The sequence below is a fragment of the Saccopteryx bilineata genome, chromosome 5, assembly GCF_036850765.1.
Source record: "Saccopteryx bilineata isolate mSacBil1 chromosome 5, mSacBil1_pri_phased_curated, whole genome shotgun sequence".
Classification (NCBI taxonomy): domain Eukaryota; kingdom Metazoa; phylum Chordata; class Mammalia; order Chiroptera; family Emballonuridae; genus Saccopteryx; species Saccopteryx bilineata.
In genome coordinates this window covers 28,701,075-28,727,845 of record NC_089494.1, presented here as the reverse complement: position 1 = coordinate 28,727,845, position 26,771 = coordinate 28,701,075, and the positions used below count along the sequence as shown (strand labels likewise).

At 38.2% G+C, this 26,771-nt stretch overlaps 1 protein-coding gene across 3 annotated transcripts in view; it reads left to right on the top strand.

Moving 5' to 3' along the window:
- ADAM23 (ADAM metallopeptidase domain 23) overlaps positions 1 to 26,771 on the top strand; it is a 165,006-nt gene that overhangs the window by 76,279 nt on the left and 61,956 nt on the right. For all 3 annotated transcript variants that reach the window (XM_066281025.1, XM_066281023.1, XM_066281024.1), the window contains exons 4-8: positions 7,959 to 8,022; positions 18,740 to 18,822; positions 19,840 to 19,903; positions 24,839 to 24,911; positions 25,714 to 25,790. In XM_066281025.1, the coding sequence (XP_066137122.1) occupies positions 7,959 to 8,022; positions 18,740 to 18,822; positions 19,840 to 19,903; positions 24,839 to 24,911; positions 25,714 to 25,790 (361 nt within the window). The remainder of the gene's footprint in view (positions 1 to 7,958; positions 8,023 to 18,739; positions 18,823 to 19,839; positions 19,904 to 24,838; positions 24,912 to 25,713; positions 25,791 to 26,771) is intronic.

The following is a 26,771-nucleotide window of genomic DNA, read 5'->3' as shown; positions in this document are numbered from 1 at the left end:
CCATCTATATGAACTGCTCCTCCCTGCCTGTATTTTCCTGCCCATATTTTGTTATGAACCTGTCCTGGCCCTGCTTTCTCTCTGAAAAGTTCCTGTTCATCTTGGTGGAAGGGAATTTTCCCTTTGGAGCAGCTTGATGCTTTGTTATGATATTAGGGTATGTGCTGCCGGTTTTATTTTAATTATGAGCTTATCATCACCTTAAGGCTGTTTTTCTCTTCCTGTTGTCACCCCGATCTCCTTTGGGTGTTCAGGGAATGTCGGTGGCACTGAGTTGAGGGGGCAGAGGCAATGGCCTGGGCACTGCTCTCTGTGTTTGATGGTGGCATTGTCAATGTCTCGGGCTCGTTTCCTTTGCTGGCCCTGAAATTAGTCATTAATTCATTCCCTTCCTGAAGGAGCTATGTTTCTCTTCCTTTCTCAAGCAGAACTTGTAGTTTCTTATTTTAATAGATAATATATATTTGTTGTAAAAACTTTAGGAATTATGGGTAAACAAAAGAAAATAAAAACTACTGACGTTTTTACAGGAAGCAACAGCCCACTATTATATTTGGGTGTATGTCTCCACAGGTGTTTTCTATATGTGACCATATACATATAAACATATTTTTAAAAAGTTTTTAAACATAATTTTATAATATTTTCCATTTGTTTCTTTCATTGAACAATGTGAACATCTCTCCCATCTTTCCAAAGGTTTCTGAAAGTGTATCTACATCATTTGCAGCGAATAGCCGTGTGCATGTGTATTTGTTCTTGTCTAATTATTTCCTCAGGAAACCTTTAGAAGTAGCACTTTTAAGATTATAAAAACTTATGGATTTAAAGGGTGAGCGTGCTTTCAGCGCTTTTGATGGCTGTTGCTAAATTGCCCTCTAGAAAGGCACATTAATTCATGCTCCCAGTAGTGCTGTGTGCAGTGCCAGTTTTTTCTCCATTCTTGCCAGCTCTGGCGACTGTTACTCATTTTTATTTTCCTACCTGATGGGGAGAAGTGGTCCCTCATGGCTGTTTTAATTCACAGGTCTTTTATTATAATGCAATTGTAGATTTGTATGTGATTGATGACCATTAGCATTTCTTTTCTTTTTTCTGTGAATTGCATTCTGTTCATTGTGTTTTGTAAATCGCCTGCCCATGTCCCATGCCCCCTTTCTGTTGAGTTGTTTGTTTTTTTCTTGTTTTTGGCTTCTTATGTTAAGGATAGAAACCCTTTGTGTTTTCCTATATTTTGTAAATGTTTTCTCTCCATGCATCTTGCAATTTTGTTTATGGTATTTTTTTTTTTACTTAAGGAAATTGAAGAAATTTTTATAGTAATCTTTAAAAAAAATGATTTCTGGGTTTAAAATGGTGTCCCCTTAACATTCAGCTATATTTTTGTAGTAAATTTATGGCTTTACTTTTAAACATACATACCTTTAATGAGCACATCATTAGTTTGGTGTAAGAGATGATGTAAAGACCTAACCTTCCCAAAACATCTCGTCACTTGTTTTAAACATATTTATTCTTTCTTTATTTTTTTCTACCAATATAAAATTCCACTATTTTTATATTCTACATTTTTGATGTGAACTTGAATCTCTTCTCGACTTTCTATTTTGCCATTTGCACTGACTCTCTTATTAGACCAGTGCTCTCTGTATCTTGGTTACTATAGTAGTATATAAGATCCTATTGTTATTCTTTTTATTTTTTTTAATTTTTATCTTATTTATTTATTTATTTATTTATTTATTTATTTATTTTTCTGAAGCTGGAAACAGGGAGAGACAGTCAGACAGACTCCCGCATGCGCCCGACCGGGATCCACCCGGCACGCCCACCAGGGGCGACACTCTGCCCACCAGGGGGCGATGCTCTTCCCATCCTGGGCGTCGCCATGTTGCGACCAGAGCCACTCTAGCGCCTGGGGCAGAGGCCAAGGAGCCATCCCCAGCGCCCGGGCCATCTTTGCTCCAATGGAGCCTTGGCTGCGGGAGGGGAAGAGAGAGACAGAGAGGAAGGAGCGGGGGGTGGAGAAGCAAATGGGCCCTTCTCCTGTGTGCCCTGGCTGGGAATCGAACCCGGGTCCCCCGCACACCAGGCCGACGCTCTACCGCTGAGCCAACCGGACAGGGCCACAAACATTTATTCTTTAAGATGGATTTTAGGATAATTTTACCAAGTTCAAAACTTTCTTGGTTTTTGTTTGGGATTACATTAACATTATAGTGTATATGCATAAATATTCACATTTTTGGGGGCATATTTATCTTATAATCAGTCACCTTACTTAACTTCTTATTTCTGATACTTTCCCTATTGATTTCCTTTATATTCTCATAAGCATTTCATGCATATCTGGAAAGAATGGATACTGTGTAAACGAATATGTAATTTTTCTATGTATACAAAAAATGGAAGAAGTGTGCAGTTCTTGTCGTAGGCTGTGGTATGAACTGGAGTTGGAGGAGAGTTGTTTCTCTGGACAAAGTAATCAGAAGGCAAGGTTGATAGTAATGGATACGTAGCCATTCCCTATAGTTTGACTATGTGCAATGCCTGGTTTAATAATTGTGTAAACATTGGGTAGATCAGAAAATATCCTGGATTAGCAGTATTTGACAAGGTATAATATTTTTTACTTGAGATGTGTGCATCAACATGTTTCAGTTATGTATAACTGTTCAAAAGGCACGCCATCTTTATTTGGATGCAGTTTTCTTTGTGTTTAAAGTCTTTTTGTTTCATGACACATGGGGATAAAACCACCTCTGTGAGAGTAACTACAATTCTATTGTAGAGGGATTTCAAAATTAACTGGTGCACTTGCAGGGATGCTGGCAGCCACACTCAGAATGCATTAGGCACTTCATATGTTCTGGTACAAAAGTTGGAGAGGAGAAATTAAACATCTTTCATTTTCATTTAATTAAAGGTGTTTCTATTGATGTCATCTTTTCAGAAGGGAACTCTTAATTAGCTATTCTAATTGGCTAACCAAGCCAGCTTGAGTGGGGATGCTCAGCTTTCATATCTCCTCAAGTTTATCCCGTATTTCTTCCCTAACTTCTTTCTCTACTTCCCTATCTATTAATTTGCAGCCCGCCTCTGTTTCCTGTTCTTACTACATTAGAGTGTTCTTAACTGTATTACGGCGCATGAGACCGTCACCTATGAGGTTCAGGAGTACCTACACATTACAATTTTTGCTGCAACCTCTAATGTGCTTTAGAATCATTAAATTCCCATTGTGATCCTTAAAGGAGCTTACAGCCCTACATCCTGCTTGTGCGTGGAGTGTTCTTCACCTACAGCTCTGTTCCTGTGCAGTGTGCCCACACTCCCCAGCCCTTGCCCAGCAGGTCATCATCTTTGTTTGACTTCACACAAAGCCTCGGTTCAACCTATAATTCTTTGCACTCACTTAACATTATCATTTCTACGCTCCTAAATCCCAGCCTCTCCATGTCTACAATATTTAACACAGCTTAAAAGTCTTACTGCATTGTTTATATTCAAGGAGTATATATTTTCCAGCTGAAACAACTTTTGGTATTAAAATGTGTTTAGGTGGGATGAGTCTTAACTTTTTCTTAAAACTTTAAAAGAAGTGGTAATGGAAAAATCATTTTACTTTGTAAGTCTGTTGTTTTCGAAAAGGAAAACAGTGTTAAGGGCAGAAGGATTATCGTAAGGTTACAGGTTTATGCTCATTTGAATGTACTGAGTTTAAATTCTGTGTCTCTCTTCATTACAACTTAGAGTAAATATTTAATAAGTTAAAAATATTTATGTTATTAAGAAGAAAAAAGAGAGAAGCTTGTAGTGTAAAGAGGGGGCAGGCAGGGGCTTCATTACATAATGGTGTTATGCTTGAAGCTTCACAAAGTTGAGGACAGCCACAGTAAACAGCATTTGTTGTCATTAAGTGAACGACTGTGAGGCCTGGTGTGGAGGATAGCAGGAGACTTCCCGGGTGACATGGTTAAGGGCCATTTGGGTCAATCAGGGTTCCCAACATTGAGAAGTTAAACACTGTGAAACAAAAGGTAATTAGATGAATGAATTATGAAAATGTCTATTAGTCGCACCCCTTCTGTTCTACGCATAGTTTTTCATTCTTTGTTCACATAAGTATCAACTCCTGTTCCAATTCCAGTTGGAATACATATGGAAACTAATTTATGTGTTTTACCACTGAGAATTGAATTAGGATAGTTGTGCTCCTGTTTACTTCAGAACAAAGGCATTGCGTGGCATGGAGCGTGGCTGGTCAAGACCTGACAAGTTCAGGGTATGAGAGCGATTGTGAACTCATCGCCCCATAGTATCCACATCTCAGACTGCAGACTCCTCTCCCAATAGCTACCTCCTGATGTGTTGTGCTGAGGGAGAGGACTGAAGGTGCCTACTCAAGGTTGTCTTAAAACAGCGGCCATGTAAAAACAGTCACAGAACCCAAAAACAGCTGCTAACGGAGACATACTCTCAGACTGCTTGTTTAGTAGCATCTCAGCTTTGGGGTATTTTTCACCCACAGTCCAGCCTGTCCTTCCATGTATAACTTGATGTGTGTGCCTAAAATTTGACCTTTATGTAGGTAACCTTGTGTCTTGCTTTTCCCAGGGCAGTCCTTCTTGATTTATGTCTGTCGTTCTGGCATACTGTAATTATTAACATACTTCTTTTTCCTCCCAGCAATGGCCTGATTTGGATGGTAGATTGTACAGCCACCCAGTTGTTAAAGCTTGGTGCTTGCCACTCTTCTAGATTTTCCCCGTGCTCTGCTGGTGAAGGAATGCCCTGTTGGCCTCTAGGTCCCTTCAGAAGAACTTGTTCTGCCCCCAGCAACCCATTGCATGTTATTTAAGAACTGGAAGATCTAGAGACCTGTAGTTCAACTATTTTTTTACAAGGAAGTACGTGATTTTTCACTCACGTAGAACAGATGGCTTACTTGTGGTCCAGTGTATGTCTTTTTCTAGTGGTCTTCCTTATAGACCCAGGTCCTGTTATCTATGTTGTCTCATTCTGAACAACATTGATTATCCCACTCACAACCTTTCACAGGACAGGATTACCTAAAAGAAAGAACATGGTTCTTTCCTTTAAGTAAGGGATTCAAGTTATTTTCCAAAACACTAGCAGTCATTCACCCTTCCCCATGTGAGCCTGGCATCGAGTAGATGTTGGTAGACATTTGCTCAAGCAGTAGATGTTGATAGGCTTACTGTGTGCTGGGCTGCATGCGAGTGTTGGGTAGGTGGTGAGGAGTGAAAGGAACAGTTTTCAGGGAGGATTGCTGTGGTCAGTCAGGAGGAGAAAATGGAGTGAGTGGGGATGTGTGCTATTTATAGGAAGTGGGGAAGTGGGTAACGTGGCAGTGGGGAGCACGTGGTCTTATTTTATTGCTTCTCCAGGTCTGTCACGGGCTCCCAGAAAAGTGGCTATTTTTCTTCATTAGTATTCCCAAAGGCAGTAGATATTAGAAATAGGTATGTAAATTGAGGGAAGGAAGGGAGAGGCCCTTTCAAAAGGAGAAATAGGATAATTAAAGTGACCTTTATCAGATCTGTCAATTAATGGTTAGGATACTATCTGTCTTTGTAATTACAAGCAAAAGGAGTCGTCTAAAATAACTTTTATTTGCAATGCGTAGACATGCTCCACTGATTGTGTGGTTGAGAAGTTTGAAAATAATGAATTACTTGGAGAGAGAGGTAATCAGAATGCAGTTAGGGAAAACTCTGTCTCCTGGCCTTACGGAGCGGTCCTCAGAGAGAGATGTTCCTCCCCACGGCCCTGTGTGTGTTCTGTCACAGTGCTGGTAGCTGCCTTTGCGACCTGGATGTGCAAATTTCTGCACCCTGTCAGGTATTCCCAAGTATATGGAGTTAAGAATTCTTAGTATTTTTACTACTATTTAGATTTTTTTAAAAGGGAATGAGTATGTACCATAATTCAGTTTTGAATGTAGAATTATCAATAGATACACATTTGATTAGTAATTTCATTAGAATGGCCTATCCAACGCACAGGCATATGCTTTATTTATTTATTTATTTATTTATTTATTTATGTGACAAAGAGAGAGAGTCAGAGAGAGAGAGACAGATAGGGACAAACAGACAGGAAGGGTGAGAGATGAGAAGCATCAGTTCTTTGTAGCGGCACCTTAGTTATTCATTGATTGCTTTCTCATATGTGCCTTGACCGGGGGGCTACAGCAGACCAACTGACCCCTTGTTCAAGTCAGAGACCTCAGGCTCCAGCTGGTGAGCCTTGCTCAAACCAGATGAGCCTGCACTCAAGTTGGTGACCTTGAGGTTTCAAACCTGAGTCCTCCGTGTCCCAGTCCGACGCTCTATCCACTGCGCCACTGCCTGGCCAGGCTGGCATGTGCTTTATTTCTGTGTTGTAAAGGCTGTCCTTCAGCTCCCGTAGGTGACCGTGCTGGACATGCACGTGTGGCTCCCCGGCACCCTGCTGACTGGCTCTGGGCCTGCCTCAGCCCTCCTCATTGCTGATTTTAGAACTGCATTAGGTGCAGCTCTCAAAATGATGCAGAATCATTGAGTCTTCCCATACAGTGGTTAAGAAAGTAGTGTCAAGGGTTCCTAACAAGAAAGCCTACAATTAGGTAGAATTATAGAAAACAGACTGTCAGAGCAGGAAGGGACCTGAGGAATCATCTGCTTCAGCCCTTCCTTTTGCAGAGGAGGAAATGGAGACCTAAATTTAGGGCACACGTTCTGGTTCATAGTAGAACCTACTGTTGTCCTTCAGTTTCCCTTAAGTTTATATGCATTAATACATACCCTTACAGTCCTTTGAACAGGGCTTATGGCATAATAAGTGTCAGTAAACACAAGTTATCACTTATTATTTTTAGTGGCATGGTTCAAACGAAAATCCAAATGTTTTAAAACAGTCCAGTGTACCTTCTGATGCTCATATTTTGCATGTCCCACATTGTATAGAGAGAAATGTGTTTGAAGAAGTTGAGTTAAACTCAAGAGCTGCAGTCTCAGTGTCATTGCTGAGCGCGTGTTCAGTGCTGAGTTCTGGGCTGAGCCCTGCGTAAGCGTTGCCATTTAACCCTCACCATGTCCTGTGAGATTCATGTTCTTCCTCGTCTCCATCTGACTCACATAAGGGCTGAGTTAGGTAACTTACTCATGGTCACTCTACTGTTAAGGAGCTGAGCGAGGTAGGTAGGCTTTAAATCTCACTTTGTCTGACTTCAAAACCTATATACTGAACTGTTATTTTATTTCAGGAGTTGGCAAATTATGGCCCTCAGGCCAAATCTAGCTGTACCTGTTTTTGTATAGTCCACGAGCTAAGAATGTTTTTGTTTTGTTTTTTTACGTTTTAAATAGGTGAACAAAAATAAAGAAGAAGAGTATTTCATGCTGTGTGGAAATTATGCAAAATTCAAGTTTCCGCAGCCCCACAGAGGAAACTGCTGGAACACAGCAGTGCTCTCTTGTTTCCGCGTTAACCCGTGGCAGGTGCTGTGGCGCAGCCCTGAGTGGTTGTGGTCGGGACCGTGTGGCCTGAAAAGCCTGCAAGATTTACTACCTGGCCTTTGTTCTATACTCTTTCTCAGTGATTGTGTTCTATGAGATTCTAATTTTTTCAGAGCATTATAATGGGACTTTATCGGGCCTGTCTCTTCCTCTACCTGCCTTTTTGGTTCTATATTAATTAATGTAGCAATCAAATGGTGAATTAGTGTGTACAAAAGAAGTTCACCTTTAAATGATCTCTGTCGTGTGTTTTTGCACAGATTGAACAATGATTTGTTGCTGGATAACATTTGAGACTTGATGGTAACTGTTTTTTGGTCCTTTGGACTAGAGTGATTTGTTTGTGGTGCACATATCCCTGACATCTATTTATCGAGCTGATTATCCTCCAAGTATCTTAGGCGCAGAAATCACTCTCTTTTCTTTCCTTTGTAGTGGCTTGCTGTCTTCTGACTATGTGGAGATTCACTATGAAAATGGGAAACCACAGTACTCTAAGGTACGGTTAACAGCCTGTAGAAATTCTGGAGTAGAAATAGAATTGATCGTAGGATTGTTCAATGCATTGCTTTGATGTCGACGGATTAAAATTCTCTGTCGTCTTATACAATGATACAATGGTACAAAACATTTATATTTTTAAGTTTAAACTATATTTAGGAGAAATTTATTAAAGCTTACAGATATTTAAGATAACAGTAGAGATTCTGTATATTTAGGCCAATAAGGAAGCATTTATTATTGTTTTGGTTATACAGACAGTATCTTATGTAAGTGAATGGTAGCAAGAGTCATATAGTTCTATATCAATACCTTCAATGAGTAGATATCCAAGCTGTGGCCATAGAAACTGAGTTATAAGACTGGATGAGCTATTAGAATGAATATTTAATCCCGCCCTGGCCGGTTGGCTCAGCGGTAGAGCGTCGGCCTGGCGTGCGGGGGACCCGGGTTCGATTCCCGACCAGGGCACATAGGAGAAGCGCCCATTTGCTTCTCCACCCCCCCGCTCCTTCCTCTCTGTCTCTCTCTTTCCCTCCCTCAGCCAAGGCTCCATTGGAGCAAAGATGGCCCAGGCTCTGGGGATGGCTCCTTGGCCTCTGCCCCAGGCGCTAGAGTGGCTCTGGTTGCGGCAGAGCGACGCCCCGGAGGGGCAGAGCATCGCCCCTGGTGGGTGTGCCGGGTGGATCCCGGTCGGGCGCATGCGGGAGTCTGTCTGACTGTCTCTCCCCGTTTCCAGCTTCAGAAAAATACAAAAAAAAAAAAAAGGTAAAAAAAAAAAGAATGAATATTTAATCCAAGTGACTTTAAGTGCCTGAGAAGGGCAGAGGACAGATGGGGAAGGAAGATTTAGGGAACCCTCTCCCTCTTAATCTTGACAACAATTCTGTGAGGTGAATATTATTATTCCTGTTGTGCAAAGGAAGAAATGAAGAAAGAGAAAAGGAAAATAAACCTGGCAGCACGCATTGCAACACAAAGGTAATTAGGTATTTGATTTCTTTCAGTTGGAGATTAACTTTTATTCTCTTCCCAGAGGATCCCATACACAGGGGGCCAGTTCACTGTCCCTCAGACCATTGGAGGGCTGCCAAATACAACGGTCCTCTCACTGACCACCAATGAAAGAGGTGCCCCTTCCAGAACTGCAGTGGGGGCTGGATAAATGGCCTCAGGGGGCCGCAGTTTGGGGACGCCTGGTTAGATTAAAATGAGAGATTATTTGTATGTAAGGAACATAGTGATCTCTACTAGTCAGGATAAAAGTTCTCCGAATGGCTACGCCCAGACTCGTATCTATAGACAACCCACAGAGTACCATTGGGCCGAAGCAATGTTCACGGATACCCCAGGCACGGGAGATGAAACCAAAGTGGAGAAAAATGATTGGATTCAATTTTTCTAAATTGCTAGAGTATCATCAGAAAAGTGGATCTTTCATGTGTGGGCTTGCTGGGTTGTGCAGCATAGAGAACTGGGTTTGTCAGTCCAATAGCCTCACAACAAATATTTAATTGTAAATGCTGTCCAGGGGGACATGGCATTGCTCAGGATTTATAACTGTCTAATTAACAGCGGGCACCTTTGTAATTTGATGTGTTCCAAACCTTTCCATTTTCCGTATATTATTTTTACCACTCTGTCAGTGATTGCCTTAGGCTGCGTGGTGGTGGGGGTGGGGGGGTTGGTTGAATCTCCCTAAAAGTTAATGCTGGGGAGAGTGAGCAGAAATGCTAAATCAAGGCTGCGAACAGTGCTTGCTGGCATTGGGACAAGCCACAGCTCCTGTCCCAGTGCCAGTGCCAGTGCCAGTGCCAGGAGCACTGCGGCTGCTGAGTCATGAGTCTGGAGTAGAGGAGATTGCATGGGAACTTTATAGACTCAGCAAATGAGCCACCTTTGCAGGCCACAGAACCTGATCCAAACTTCTCACTAAGTTTTTTTTTTTTTTTAAAGAAGAATAGCTAATTGTCCTCCAGAGGTCATTTGAGGTTCCCAAAAAAGAGGCCTTATCAGTAATAAGACACGTCAAGTGTAGTGTCAGTTGAAACTAAAATTTAAAACAAAGGCTAGTTCAACTCTGTCAGAAGTGGTTTTCATGGCAGTTTGTGTTCATTGCTTTTCTCTTATTTATAACCCATTTTCTCCAAACTGCTCATACACCCAAACATGCTTCATATGTAATGAATTAATGGTAACAGTCTGTTTTTCATGTGTCTGTACCTACAATACACTCCCCAAATCTGAGATGTTATGGTGCACACTATCTTATAACAGGATGTTTTAACCTAACAATATTGTAAACATTTTAGCATATATTAAATAATCTTCTAAACATTTATTTATTTATTTATTTTTATTATTATTAAGTGAAAAGCAGGAGGCAGAGACAGACTCCCATATGTGCCCCAACTGCGATCCCCACCTGGCAAGCCCCCTACCAGGTGATGCTCTGCCCCTTTGAGGCCACTGCTCTGCTGTTCAGCAACCATGCTATTTTAGTGCCTGAGGCAAGGACACGGAGCCATCCTCAACATTGGGGCCAATTTGCTCAAACCATTTGAGTGAGCCATGGCTGTGGGAGTGGGGAGAGAGAGAGAGAGAAAAAGAGAGAAAGAAAGAAAACCTTGGGATAGGGGTAGTAAAGCAGGTGGTCGCTTCTCCTGTGTGCCCCTACCAGGAATTGAACCCGAAACTTCCACACTCTGGGTCCATGCTCTACTGCTGACCCAACTGCAGTTTATTTGCTATAATTTGTTTAAAAACTCCATAATAATAGACATTTATATTATCCCCAATCTTTCACTATAAAAATAACTCTAAAGAAAGGCTTTTCAGGTACATTTGAACACATCTTTGATAATTGTTTTTGGATTCATTCTGATCATGGGATTTGGGGGGAAAAGAGTTGGTATAGTATTTTAAGGCTTTTGTTATATATTTTTTCTTTCTGAAAGTTTGTATAAATTTGCATTCTCACTATTATTACATACATGTTTTCAAAATTTGTCATTGCATTTCATATTGTTTAAGAAACTCTTTGTACAGAGTAACAGAAATTAACATAAAGAAGTGGCTAGTTTAAATAAACTTGTTTTGTACAAACTTTCCTCCAAAGATCTCAAACTATTTAGACACACACACATACACACACACACACACACACACACACTATTATTCACATGACCAGAGAGAAACAGATTTATTTATAATGTTTGGCTTTGCAGTTAAATATAAATGTGGATATTTAAAATTTCCTGGGAATTAGTTTTAAACAAAATGATGAGCCCACACTTTGAAGAAGCTTGTCTGGGTTTTCCCACTTCATCACCACTTAGCCCCGACCTGGCTCCCACTTTTAGCTAAGAAGATGCCATGTCTTAGACTTATACTCTTATTGGATGAAAGAGGGTAAGGAGGGCTTCTTTCCTGGGAAGCAAATATAGGAACTGGAGAGGTCAACCAGTTAAGTAGATAACGTAACCTGGGTGCCAGGTAATCAGTAAACACATATGGAAGACCTTTGTTCTGCACCCAACAGATATAGCTTTTGTTAGAATTTCTAGCACAATACTTTGCACACAATATTCAGTAAACAAACTTGTTGATTTGTGTTGATTGACTTTGTTAATGAATGTATTAAAAGTAAGTTAATTTTTAGTATTTCAGTTCATATAAAAGAATTAAGCATCAGTATGACAATATAAAATAATTCTTCAAATGTAATATATTTCTATTAAATCCCTTGAAACCGTTAACTTTACATGCTTGCTAATACTTTGGATTCTCTTCTGCTTATACAAAGAACTACTACTAGTCAGCAGTGTGAGATTGAATAGATAGATGCAGTGCTTCCTCTCCTCCTTCCCTCTGCCTTGCTCCTCTTTGTCATAAAGAGGAAAATATCCTTTTCCCTGTTTCCTAGCTCACTCCGGCCCAGGGAGGGAAGAGTGACTGAACTGGTGGGGAAGCGTCGGGCATGGCTGTGTGGTTTCTCCTTCTCTTTCTTTTGTGAGATACACTTCCCTATAGAGAGAACATATTCCCTCTACTTTTTCATGCTCTTAGTTGTACAGTGGCAACCTGTGTGTGTGGGGGGGGGGGGAGAGAGTGGGAAGAGTTGGTTGCCCCATGTTGTCTGTGCCTGGATGGGGAAGTCTGGCAAACTCAGGGATGTAGCACTAGCAGGTCTATTGGATTCTTAGTTAATCCTCTCCTCCTGTATAGTGCTGTCAAAAACGAAGGTGATATTTTTTTTATCTCTGTTTCAGTCTTCTGTCATTCTCTTCTTTGGTGGAAAACTTAAGTGAGAGCCTCTTCACAACCCCTAGGATGGCTATAATAAAACAGGATGGACAATAACAAGTGTTAGTAAGAATGTGGAAAATGGGACCCCTCATGCACTGTTGGTGGAAATGTAAAGTGCTATAGCTGCTTTGGAAAATTGTTAAGCAATTCCTCAGAATGTTAAGCATAGGGTTACCTTATGACCCAGCAATTCTAAACCTAGGTATATATCCAGGTGGATTGAAAACATATATCCAAAAAAAAAACTTCTACATGGGTATACATAGCAGCACTATTTATAATAGAAGAAAATTGGAAACAACTGAAATGTCCATAATTTGATGAACACATAAACTAAATGTGGCATATTCACACAAAGAAATATTATTCAGCCATGAAAAAGAATGAAGTACTGATTCATACTACACCATGGATCAGTCTTGTAGACATTATGCTAAATGAAAGAAACCAGGCACAAAGGACCACACATTATAGGATTGCATTTATTTGAAATGTGCTGAATAAGCAAATCCATAGAGACCAAGGTAGATTAGTGGTTGCCTGGGGCTTGAGTGGTGGTGGTGGACAGGAGAAATGGGCATTTCCTTGTCAGGTGATAAACTTATTCTGGAATTAAATAGGGTGATGGTTTCACAACACTCTGAATATACTGAAAACCACTAATTGTACTATAAAAAAGTGACTTTTACGGTTTGTCACTTATACTTAAAGGAAAAACCCCTCATGTGAGGAATGGAGGTTTATGTACCTACCTTCACAAAAACATGAATCCTCTGCTCTTTTAAGATTGGTCTTGCCACTTAGGCTCATGAAGAAGCCATTCTTATTCATTAATTAAATAGTATTCATTTCTCTTACTGTGATCTAGGCACTGTTCTGGGTGCTAGATCTGTATCAGTGAACCAAATGGATGAAACCCCTGCCTTTGTTCTTTTCTTTATCGCTATATCACATCACCCTCCTTCAGTGGTTTTGGTGCTTTCCTTATCAAACCCTCACCGTGGCTCAGCTTCAGCTCCCTTCTTCAGAGAAATCTTGCCAGAGATTGTTGTCAGAAGGAATGAGCTCAGTGAGAGTGGCTCCCAGCTGGGAAGTTTAAAAAATCCCTATGAAATCAAGAGAACAGACGATACGAGCTCCTCATAAAGCTATTTTAAGTTTGAATAGTATAATTTTGAGTGGCTATTAAAAATTAATATTGCATTGGTACAGCCAAACTGTTCTAATACTCAAACATCTCCCCCCCCCCCGCCATTGAGTTTAATAAAGGTAAATACCGTATTTCCCCATGTATAAGACGTACCTTTTTCGGAGAAATTTGGGGTCTAAAAACTGGGTGTGTCTTATACAGTGGTTGTAGAAGTGTGGCATTTCAAATGCCATAGAAGGAACTGAGGACGAAGCAATATATGAAGACAATGATTCATCATCAGACACAGACGAGGACAAGTGGATGGATGGGAGTTTTGACAGTGATGAGGAGTTGTAGGAATTTTATGATGAATAAAACTTGAGTACCACAACTTTATGTAGTACATTTTTTTTTCAAATTTCGGACCCCAAAATTAAGGTACGTCTTATACATGGGAATATCTTATACATGGAGAAATATGGTAATTAAATTGGTTTTGGGTGTTGCAAGTTCTCTGATTATGTATATATTTTTTCTTATTCTGAAGTATTCAAATTCCAGGTATATATGTCCAGTTACAGATATCTTTTTTCTTTTGCTACCAGCCCACTGATTTATCCAATGGATTGATATACCCTGCCGGTTGATAAGTTTGAAGTATTTAAAGATACATCTGTAGAATAGTGAATATAGTATTATCTTTTATTTTAAAACCTGGGATATCAAAATATACACATTTGTGAGCTAAGACCCATGTAGTTTCCTTTCAAACATTTATCTACATATTCAGGAGTTGATTGAAAACAGTCAGTGCTTGGTCACCTTGAACGGCCAAATTTATGAGGGTTTCTTAAACAACAAAGATTATAAGAACTGTGTGATAGAACTTTACTGAAGCAGACACACAGGTGTGACAACTTTAAAATAAATTAAAACGATAGGTTCTATTTCCAATGGGTTCTTTAAATACAATAGGTTGTATTTAAAGTGAGTAAGATAAAAACCATTCCTGTCCTTTGCTCAATAATACCAGGGAACCAAATCTTTTTTTCCTTTTGCATTATCACTAGGCTCACAAAATTGTTACCCTCAGCCACCTCTTGATTAGGAAATGGTTTAAAGGATGTGTGTGGCTTCACAAGTGTTTTCATCATTTTCAGGAGTGGCCTGGTGGTTTCCATTGAACTTCTTAGCTTGGCAACCTTGTGGAGCTCAGTTGCCATTATTTGAGCATTATTTGACTGTGGGGTGTTTAGCTATGGTGGAAGTGGTAGGCTGAGAAAGTTGGGGAGCATACTTACTAGGATATTTAAGTTCCCTTGACTAGCCAATAATTTTCACTTATCAGATGCCCATTGTTAATGAATTTAACTAACATAATCCCAGAATGCCCCTGGGTTCCCACATAGACTTGTGTTGTATGCCAAATGAACCTTTTTTGGTTCTCCTGTCTGCTCTTTGCTAGTCACAAATCTGTGTCCCACTCATAAGTGATGATCTCAAATTCACTGGCCGGCACTCTTGAGCTCTCCAAGGCCTTCCCAACTGGAGAAACACTAATTTGAAAGCCTGAAGATGTGGGGTTCATTTCTGGCTTTTGCTGTCATTGGCAGAGCCCTTTAACATTTCGTGACAGTCTTTCTATCTGTGCATGAAGAGAGTAGTTACTGTGAGATAGTGGGCGTTCCAGATGGCTGGTCGTTGTGTGGATGGCATCCCTGGAGCTAACTGCTCAGTGTCACTGTTAACGAAGCCCTCTGGAAGTGGCCTTTTTGCCTGTTATCCCCATTACCCAAGAGGATAACTACTATTATCCCCGTTACCCAAGAGGAAATGCCTCTTTTCAGTTGGGATTTATTCAATACAAAATACCTCAGGATGTTAGTTTGCAGTGATATTTGCAAAATAATGCATAGATCTAGAAAGTTGCCAATTATTTTTCTGGTAATGCTTTCTTTAAAATTTGGTATAAATTTAATAATTAGTAACTCAGAAAGTCCTCTAAAACTACTAGTACTAATACTGAATTAGAACCCATCAGATGCCTTATAGTGCTTCATATAACTAACTGTACAATTGGATATTAACACTTGCTTTTAATTATGATACACATCAGGGATTGCACATTACTTCAAGTCTTGTCTGAGGTTTAGAAAATATGGTGCTCCACATTCAAATATAGAGGGAACTAAAACAGTTCCCTTCAGATAATATCCTGCTTTAATTAAAACAGATAGCAATGACTTTTATACTGAGAGAGCTTCAACCTTCAGTTTCTGATATGAGTTAATAAAACTAAAATCTAAGAAAGGACTTGGAAATATTTTCTGGGAAAAAAATGAATATTTTTAAGAGTACCTGGAAATACATTTTTTCTTAGAAAGGTCAAGTAAATATGACAGTGTTTGCTAAGCACTTCCAATAATCACCTGATTAAAGATAGCCTTTTGGTATGGTACAAAGTGTAAAATAACCAGTTTGGTGGAATTTACATTTACCTATGACTGTTTTAAGAATCATGTGAAGAATCTGAAGTTTAATTGCAGAATATTGACCTGGATTTTCTTTTTCTTTATTTCTTTCCTATTTATTTATTTATTTATTTATTTTTGGCTAGAGAAACAGACAAAGAGAGGGGACAGACAGGGACAGACAGACAGGAAGGGAGAGCGATGAGAAGCATCAACTCTTTGTTGTGGCACGTTGGTTGTTCATCGATTGCTTTCTCATATGTGCCTTGATCTGGGGGCTATAGCAAAACGAGTGACCCGTTGCTCAAGCCAACGACCTTGGGCTTCAAGCTGACAACCATGGGGTCACACCTATGATCCCATGCTCAAGCCAGTGACCCCACACTCAAGCTGGTGAGCCTGTGCTCAAGCTGGCGACCTTGGGGTTTTGAACCTGGATCCTCTGCATCCCAGTCCGATGCTCTATCCACTATACCACTACCTGGTCAGGCTATTGACCTGGATTTTCAAATTGCTGAGATGTGTGATATCATTTGTCCTTAAAAGTTTCAGAGTTTAATATGCAAATAGAACTTGACATATTATATACAAGTCAATATTTATATACAAGGTTGTTTTTTGAGAACTGAAGAGCAACCTTTTATAAAATACTAACAAGATTATAATATTACATTTAGACAACCAACATTGAAGAATTTGTATTATAGTTTTGAGAGGAAACAGATTCATTTGGCTGGGAGTGGTCATTTCGTGTGTGGATAAATGGCATTAGTCACTTTACACAGACTCTTGTAATACAGCATAATAAGCAGTCATCAGGTGACTGTAAATCATCAATAAAATGTCAAACTCTGTCTAGTATACTCTAAGAAAATAAATATGAAGCTGCTGGTTAAACAGTGTGCATTCAATGATTATATTTATCACTACCTATTTCCTTCTATAACCCACTCCAATAGTGGTTAAGAAATTAAAAAGGGGAGAAAAGGCAAGAGAAGAAAAGACAGCATAGGAGAGATATCCATAAAATTGTGGGAGAGAGAAAGCAAATGGATGAAGGGTTACTGTCCGAGGTTTTTGCTTTTCCTGCTCATCTAAGTTCTTCTGGGTGAACCCGGAAGAAGCCAGCCCGCTCATGTCACTTCACCCAGAAAGGCTCAGGAATCAAAGGCACATGAAGACAGAAAGGTTGGTTGAAAGTCTACATGGAGTCTATTTATATAGTATCTCTGATCTGTTCTATACCTCATATAGCCAGGCAACCTTATCTTTTATATTCTGGTAGAAGAGCTCAGTTTTTAGAGAGAAACAGAAAGGAGGGAATTGTCAGAGAAATAATACAAGTGTCCCAGAACTGAGGTGCATGCATATTCTTAATTAAAAGTTGTAACAGAGTGCCCAGCACAACGGATAAACAAAGATCCACACAGATGCATGTCATGATATTTTATGAAAATGGGGATAAATAAAATTTCTTCAAGTCTTCATGAAATAGGGAAAATAGATTTGATAGAACATATCTAACATTAGAATTACATCCAACTCATAAGAGCAACAGTAGAAACTGTAAGACTGTGCAAAATGCTGTTACGATGCCAAGAGAAAAATGATTTTTAATCTAGAATTCTCAACCCATCCAAATGATCACTCTAGTGTAAAGATAGGAAAAGAAATTTTCACTTGTGCAAGTTCTCACCAAATTTATCTTCCATGAACACTTTTTCAGTGAAGTACCAGAGGATGTGTGCTTCCCGCAAAGGGGAGGATGAGGCCATGAACGGAGAAAACATGGTCTAAGAATCCATCTAGAAGGAGGGGCTAAGGGAGTTCCCAGGCTGACTGGCAGGTGTGCATCAGGCCTAACAGGAGGTTGAAAAGAAATGATAAGGATATCTCCAGGAACGAAATGATATGATAAATTAACTGATGTTTTTGAATACAGGAGAAGAGTTGTAGGTAACGTTTTTGATGATAACAAGAAAATGAAACAAAAAATAAAAAAGTGGGGGCAAGAAATAAAATGTAATCATAGTGGCACAGCTATGCACAATATTTGCATAGTTGTACTATACACATTAAATATCAATTTAACCCAAAACTGGTGATGTGCATTGGAATGTATTGGGGCAAGAGGGGTTGGTTGTTAAGATTCTGTATTAGGAAGCTAATTTCTAAAGTGAAATAAATCAGGACATTGGAGTATAAATATTTCATTCAGAAATACATAAGTAAACAACAGAAAAAGTAGCTAATAGAGTTAGAAATAATTGTTGTGGAGGTGGGAAAGGAAATGGCTATATATTTTTTATATAGGCCTTGTAGTTACTATTTTACCTTGGAAACTAAGTTGTATATTATTTCCAATTTTTTTTTAAACTAGCTTTAACAAATGGGAAAGGAAATAATAGAGTTTGATGTAATTTTCCATAAGAAATGATGATAAATAAAAACATTGGGGTCTCTCCTCTATTAGGTAGAAGACCTTATTCCAAAATAGTATCTGTTAATCTATTCCTTTACATACTTAGAAAGGTATATGTATAAGTTGTACCAGTTGCATTAGTATCTTAGTCCCAAAAAGCCTTTTCTCCATTAGATTTTATATGCACATGTTTATTACAGGAAGGTTGAAAAATTGTCTAGTGCTCTTTGAGATGTCATATTAGCCAAGAGGAGTTTCTAAGACCATCCTTGCAGTTTTTTGGGTTTGTTTTTTTTTGCCTTACAGAAGCATCCCAAAGAGTGAATCATGATGCAGAAAGCATAATTTCTCAATTAAACTTTTTTTTTTTTTTTGCTTTTAGGGTGGAGAGCACTGTTACTATCATGGAAACCTCCGAGGTGTCAAGGACTCCAGGGCGGCTCTGTCAACCTGCAATGGACTTCAGTACGTGGGCCTCTCTTCGGGAGAATGAACTTGCTTCCATCCATCTATTCTTTCCATCTCTTCTTTCACAGATATGGGTTGTAGTGACTCTCCTGTGCCAGTCCTGTGTTAGGGACTGGATAGGGAGTGATGAACACGGAGGGCGTAGTCTCTGTTCTCTTAAGACTTAGGGTTTGTAGGAGATTCTGAGATTAAACAAATGATTACACAGATTAATGTTTAATCTGCCTTTTTGGTGGCCACTATGAAGGGGAAGGACAAGGACTTATATGGTGACCTAGATGCCAGAGGACATATCAGTTGGATTAGACCTAAGGGTAACTAGGAGTTAGCCAGGTGAGGGTTAAACGAGAGCAGCTCATGCATCAGCACTGAGGCAGGCTTTAAAAACCAGCTGTAGGCGTCTTTAGACCCAAACAAAGCACACGTCAGGTAAAGATCTATTTATGCTCATGGGAGGAAAAAGGATTTTGAAAATCTTATCTTTGCACATAATAAAAAAATCCTGTATCTCTGAAAATTCAATATGATTTTCAGCAGAGTCATATTGCTTAATGGAAATTCACAATTTGCTTCTTCAGAATCAAATGGTTTTAGATTATTGTTACACATGAAGAGCCTAACTATTTTCTTATAGATGATATTGGATTTGCATAACAAGAAATTTGAACTAGCTGTGCGTTATTCTGGAATAATAACGCGCAATCACGGAGCTGCATGAGTAGGCCAGTCCCAGATTAATCTTCTAATCTGTCCATTTAATTTCAAAAATTAATTATATCAGGTATAATTTGTATGCTCCTTGGTGTACACTTTTAATACCCTGTGTAGCCTATATGCTACCTAGTATAGTGTGGGGATCACAGTGGGATACAGACATATGAATTAGATTTAAAGCAGTATAAAGGTATTCATTTAGATATACTCTTTTAGAGATACAGTTTGAAGCTCACCTGCTATTTCTTGCTGTTTGCTATAATTGTTCATTCTCTTCCTGTGTGGTTTCTTGTGTTGCAGTGGTATGTTTGAAGATAATACCTTTGTGTATATGATTGAACCACTGGAGCTGATTCATGATGAGGTAGGTCTGGCTGTGACATCAGTTTCCTTATGATGTTGTATTCTTTCAGCATCTTTGTCTTTGAGCAATAAAGAGAACATAATGTAGATTTAACTGTGCATTTTTACACAATACTCTTTTCAAATTTAGAATGACCCACCATGAATTTTAAAGCTTAAGCTGCACATCCCAGGCCACACACCAGTAAGGGATGATCAGACGCAACAGACCTGGGTTTTCTGAATGGAAAGACAGTTCTTTCCAGTCTAGAGAGAGAGCAGAGAGGACATCTTGTTTTGTACTGACTAACTTCTTTTCCTTTACATTAGCCTTTATTTTCACTTTTACTTTAGATAATTGTACATTGGAAGCATGTTCTTAACCAGTGGTCCCCAACCCCCGGGCCGTGGGCCATTTGGTAACGGTCCGCAGAGAAAGAATAAATAACTTACATTATTTCCGTTTTATTTATATTTAAGTCTGAATGATGTTTTATTTTTAAAAAATGACCAGATTCCCTCTGTTACATCCGTCTAAGACTCACTCTTGACACTTTTCTCGGTCGCATGATACATTTATCTGTCCCACCCTAAAGGCCGGTCTGTGAAAATATTTTCTGACATTAAACCGGTCCGAGACCCAAAAAAGGTTGGGGACCACTGTTCTTAACTTTCACTAGTCTAAGAATCTTCAGCAGGGAAATTTGTGGGCTGAACTATGATTACATTGTATAATATTTGGGGTTTTTTAGAGGCAGGGAAGGATATAATGTTTGGAGTCATGCACAGGCCAGCAACCTAGACAAGAAATCGTGAGGGCATTATGCTAAGTGATATGTCAGTGATAGAGAGATGAAAAGAACGACTGTATGATCTCACTTATCTACATGTAGGATCTAAAAAAAGCTTAACTCATAGAAACAGAAATAGATTAGTGGTTACAAGAAGCCAATGGGGAAAATGGGTGAAGATGGTTAAAAGGTACTTTCTTCCAGTTGTAATTAAGTTCTGGGAGTATTATATACACCAGTGGTTTCAACTGCTGTTCTGTGCACTGGTACCGGATTATAAACTCTATAATCTTTATACAACATCAGGGTGATTAACTCTTTCATAGATTGACATGAAATTTCTGGCAGACCAGTGGTTGGAAACTATGGGTATATACTATAGTTAACAATACTGTATTGTATATTTGAAGTTGCTAATAAGAGGGTAGATTTTTTTTTTTAATTTTTATTCAGTGAGAGGAGGGGAGACAGAGACAGACTCCCACATGCACACCGACTGGGATCCACCTAGGAAGCCCACCAGGGGGGGATGTTCTGTCCATCTGGGGCTTTGCTTAGCAACCGAGCTCTTCATAGCACCTGATGGGGAGGCCATGGAGCCAACCTCAGTGCCCGGGGCTAAATCTTTTTAATTGAGCCATGTATGCAGTATGGGGAGATGAGGGGAAGGGTAGACAAACAGATAGGAGCTTCACCTATGTGCCCTGACTAGGAATTGAACCTGAGGCATGCACATGCCGGGCTGATGCTCTACCACTGAGCCGACTGGCCAGGGCATAAGAGCATATATCTTAAAAGTTCTCATCATAAGAAAAAAAATTGTATCATGTGAGATAATAGGTGTTTACCAAACTTACTGTGGAGATCATTTTGTAAAATATACATATATCAGATCATTATGTTGTATACCTTAAACTTATACATATCCAATATTATATGTCAATTATATCCCAAGACATTCTAATAGTATAGATCACTAATAGAAGGTAACCAAATTTAAATTTGATGTATGCTCATCAAATACTGTAATGAGAGCTTACTATATGGTGGGAACTATTTTAGGTGCTTGGCATAAAATGGTGAACAAAACAGACATAGAGCCCGAGACTAAGGGATCTTACAGCCTGCAGGGGCAGACAGGAATAAATGGGATGAATAAGTAATAATATATACTATGTTAGCGATATATGCTAAAGATTAAAAATGAAGCCAGGTAGAGTTAAACCTTCAGATTAACTATCCAGGGAAGACACAATGAGATAGCAGTTTTGAATGAAGACCTTCCGGAAATTAGGGAGCTGCAAGAATGTTTCAGAAGAGCAAATGCAAAGGCCTGGAGGCAGGGCTGTTCCCAGTGTGTTGTAGGAACTTGGAGAAACCCAGGTTGGAGAAACCCAGGCTAGAGATGAGTGGAAAAGGGGGGCATGGCAGGGGATGAAGGCACTGAGAGGTAACAATAAGGAAGTCATGTCAGTGAGAACAACTGCTACTAGGAAAATATTTTGAGAGGGATCGAGTCAAAATAATTGCAATCATTTGATGGGGAGCAGAACCGATTTTTATCTTTAGAGATTCCTTATGTGGATAAAATAAAACTTAAAACAGATAATAGTCATGTAGGCTATTGATAATAACAATTGAACAAACATTTTCTTTGTTGTGGCAATATATGAATATGGGTAAATTTCAAATTTGAGACAGTTAGGTCATTAAATTTTAAATGGTAAATGTTTGAATAATGCTGTATCATTTTTCAGCTAGTAACTAAAAATATTAACGTAATGAGACAGTCCCACCTAGATGAAGCTATTTTGATTCAGTAAAATATTTTTCCTGTACAATTATAGTGATAGGTAGATAACCTGTACACAGCAAAATAATTTGACTCTTTCAGCAAAAGTTTAACTTTGATTTCTGACATTAATTAATAGCCCTGCTACCCTAAAAAGCAAAATAAAGTAAAAGCTAAGGAACAAAATAATACAACAACAAAAAAAAACTTTTTAAGCTTTAGAATTTTTAAATATGTAAAATGAGATAATTTTTCAATACATCTCTAACAGGGCAACTTTGTAGATTTGATGAATTAATAAATATATGTGACTATCTGATAAACTGTTGAAGAGGTTTATAAATGTAAGCTGCTATTATCCTAATGTTGAAAGCATTGGTTTTGTATTGTTCTACCAATAATCATATTCTTCTGAGGATGATTGTTACCTGCTTAATGCCCTTTCTTTTTGGCCTTCTTACTGCCTACCTTTTTTTTTTTTTAATTAATTAATTAATTAATTTATTCATTCATTTTAGAGAGGAGGGGGGGAGATAGAGAGAGAGAGAGAGAGAGAGAAGGGGGAGGAGCAGGAAGCATCAACTCCCATATATGCCTTGACCAGGCAAGCCAGGGATTTGAACCGGCAACCTCAGTGTTTCCAGGTTGACGCTTTATCCACTGAGCCACCACAGGTCAGGCTTGCCTACCTTTTTTGTTTTCAATTTTTATTTTTTTTCAATTATAGTTAGCATTCAATATTATACATAATAGTTTCAGGTGCATAGTGGTTAGACATTTATAATATATAGGTTACAAAGCAATCCCTTTGATTTGTTTAGTACCTACCTAGAGCTAAAAATAGTTATTACAATATTATTAACTATATTCCATATGCTATTCTTTACATACCTGTGACTATTTTATAACTAACAATTTGTACTTTTAATCCATTCACCTTTTCACTCATGTTCCCAACCCCTCTCCCATCTGGCAACCATCAATCTGTTCTCTGCATATATAAGTCTATTTCTGTTTTGTTTTTTCATTTATTTTGTTTGTTTAGTTTCCATATATAAGTGAAAGCATATGGTATTTGTCCTTCTCTGTCTGATGTATTTCATTTTATGGAACAATTTTTCCTCGTCTTCACCACCAGTAGAGGGAAAGGAACGGTACTTGAAACTTTGGTCCATTTTTAAAATTGTGTTGCTAAGCCAGTTGTGAGTCTCATTATTTTAGGTATCTTTTCACCTGTTACTGGAATTAAGAGTTTACTGTACTTCAATTTAGATTTTTTGATATTTTGTTTATTAATATTATTATTAATTTTAGTATGCTTTACAATAAGTTAAGTAATAAAGATGGAATGTTTCAAATGAGAATTCAGTATCTCTTAAGTAGTAAATGAAGAGTAACACTTATTTTGAGTCTTTTATGTAATCTATTAAGAACACTTTTTTAAAACTCTTTTTCTGATTATAAAACTGATACATTGTAGGAAATTTGGAAAAGCAAAAATAAACAAACTGAACTAAACAGTAATTATACATCATTAGGTCCCCTAGAAAGAACTTCTCTTCACTTTTCAGTGTCTAGTCTTCTTTCCAATGATATATTTTCAAATTTAAAAAATAAATTGGATCATTATTTTATAATATAATTTTAATTTAGTAATGTATCTCTCTGAGCTTCCATATTTTTATTTGTAAAATGGGGATAAAATATGCACTGTGTGGAGTTCTTGAGAAGATTAAATTGCGTGATGTGTTCATTAACAGTGCCTGACACATACTCCGTGCTCAGTAATGGGAGCTAATAGTAATAATAGTCATGGAAATAAGACATTTCTAGAAGTGTAACTTCTAGGGCAATGGATATTGATATTTTAAAGGCTGTTGATAGAATTGCTAAATTTCTCTTTGAACTATGCTACCGATTTTCTCCAACCAGCACTTTGTAAGAGTGGTTTCTGCCTTATATAGCTATAATTAACTTTGCTTGTAATTTTTAAACCTTTGCCAACTTGAAGGCACAAATTCATTTCTCTAAAAATTTTTTTACTTTGAAGGAATATTAAAGCATTCATCATTTTATCTTCTATTCATTGACCATTTGTGTTTCTTTCTTATGAATTTCCAATTCATGGCTTTGGGAAAAGCCAAGACTTAAGAGTAGTTAATAGAACTATTGTTTTTATCTAAACTGGAACAATTGGATGCTCTATTATATTTAAAATTAAAGTTTCAATATACTTTTCATTTTTGATAGCTAACACATTAGCATATAAATGTCCCCATCTTAGGAAGGATATTAAAGAAAGTTCTAACACTATATTCCATAAAGGCATAATCACATATTGCTTTTCAATTGTCTACAATTGTGTTTGTTTCAGAAAAGCACAGGTCGACCGCATATAATCCAGAAAACCTTGGCAGGACAATATTCTAAGCAAATGGAGAATCTCAGTAAGTTTTAATTCAAAAAGCCATTCTATTTTCTGTAATAAGAACTCTGACTTGGGGAACTCGGTAGACATGCAGGGCTTGCTGGGAAGCAGGATTGATTTGAGATCTAGAGTGAGCAGTGTGGGTGGGCCTTAGAGTGAATGGTGGCTTTCATGCAGTGAGGTTTGGAGAGTTGTTTCAGATGGGGAGACTGAAATAGGAGGCCCAGGAATAAAGCTGCATTAGGAACCAGAGGATATGGCCAAACTTAACAGAGTGCTTTACAGTGAGGTCCATGCTTAAATTTCCCCGGCAGTTTACAGCTCTTCAGCCTATGGCTATCATCTCTCTCCTTGGCTCTGGCCCGGAGGCATCTTACGCATGCTGATTTGCAAAAGCTTCTTTTGGATTTTTTGCAGTATGTGATCTTACTACTTCTGTATATAGATGCCAGAAGTCTTTAATAATTTATGCAAAAGCTTATGGCATATGTTATTTTTAATTCTACAATGACTTAAGAGTAGTAGAATTCTCTTAAATTTTCAGATATTGAGGGTCAGGTGGTTGTAGGTCAAATATGCATATTCTAATGAGCCTTGAACAACTCATTGATTTTGACGATGTTTGAATTAAACTATAATTTATTAATTTCAAATGGAATTATATTTGTGATTGTGAGAATGTGAAATGTTTAATGATCAATGTACTTTTTTTCATCTTCACGTTGATTCAGCCTGCAAGTCCTTAATATGCTATTTGAAAAACATATTTCCATGGAAATACAGTTGAGTGTAAATTGTGATACTCCTTTTCTTTTGCTCAGGTGTGGAAAGCAGTGATCAGTGGCCCTTTCTGTCTGAATTACAGTGGTTGAGAAGGAGGCGGAAGAGAGCAGTGAATGTGAGTGTGGCATTGAGCCACAGGTGGGGCCATTTCACTCCGTTAAATTGTTGCCTGTCATCACACAGTATCTAAGTGTACCTGAAACAGTTTAGACTTGGGCAGTTTTCTCTTACACATGAAAGCAACAAACCACAAACCCCTATAATTTGTGTCTGATAGGCATATTGCTTTTTATTCAGCTTTCTCTGTTAGTGATAATAAACTGATTACGGTGTTCCATGAACCCTGGTGTTATATGAGGAATGTATTGTTTTAGCTCTATTTTCAAAAATTGCAGTGTACTTTTTCTATTGAAAATACAGCAGACTTTAAAAAAAATATGGCTTATATAACATCATATAAAACATTTCTGTTAACAGGAGAAGTAGGGGAAAGAGTTAGGTTTTTAAATATTGACTAATCATGCTTATTTTTATTTCTTTTAAATTAAAAACTCTGTTATACCGAACTTTGAGGCTGGATGTGTTTTTCTGAACAGAATGGATCTGTTTGACCATTAGTGTTATGACAGTTACTAAATAAAAATCATATAATTATATAGTCAGCAATTCTATTTTGGCTCTCATATATTGATAAATGTATAAGGGCTTTGTAAGTGAAATTATGTTCCTACTCTTTTTCATAACAGATTAGAAAGCTGTAATGATGAGGACTGTCTAGTAATTACATGGTGAAGGCTATGTAACCAAGAATTAATTCCATAGCATATAGATTACATGGTAATTTAGTAGATAACTTAATGAGTTATTATACTGGAAATTGCACATTTTAGATAATGTTCAAGTGAATGTATTGTTTTGTGAAAAAATTAGGCCTCCCATTATCAAAAATTTAGTTTCAGGTTAAGTCATCCTCTTTTGTATGGTCATGTCTTTATGTTATGCTTATTATTGATACAGGTTTTTTTTTTCTTTTTTTCTTTTTAAATTAGAGATATCTTTTTGCTTACTCTTGAAGATGTGGTTGGTAATAATGTTT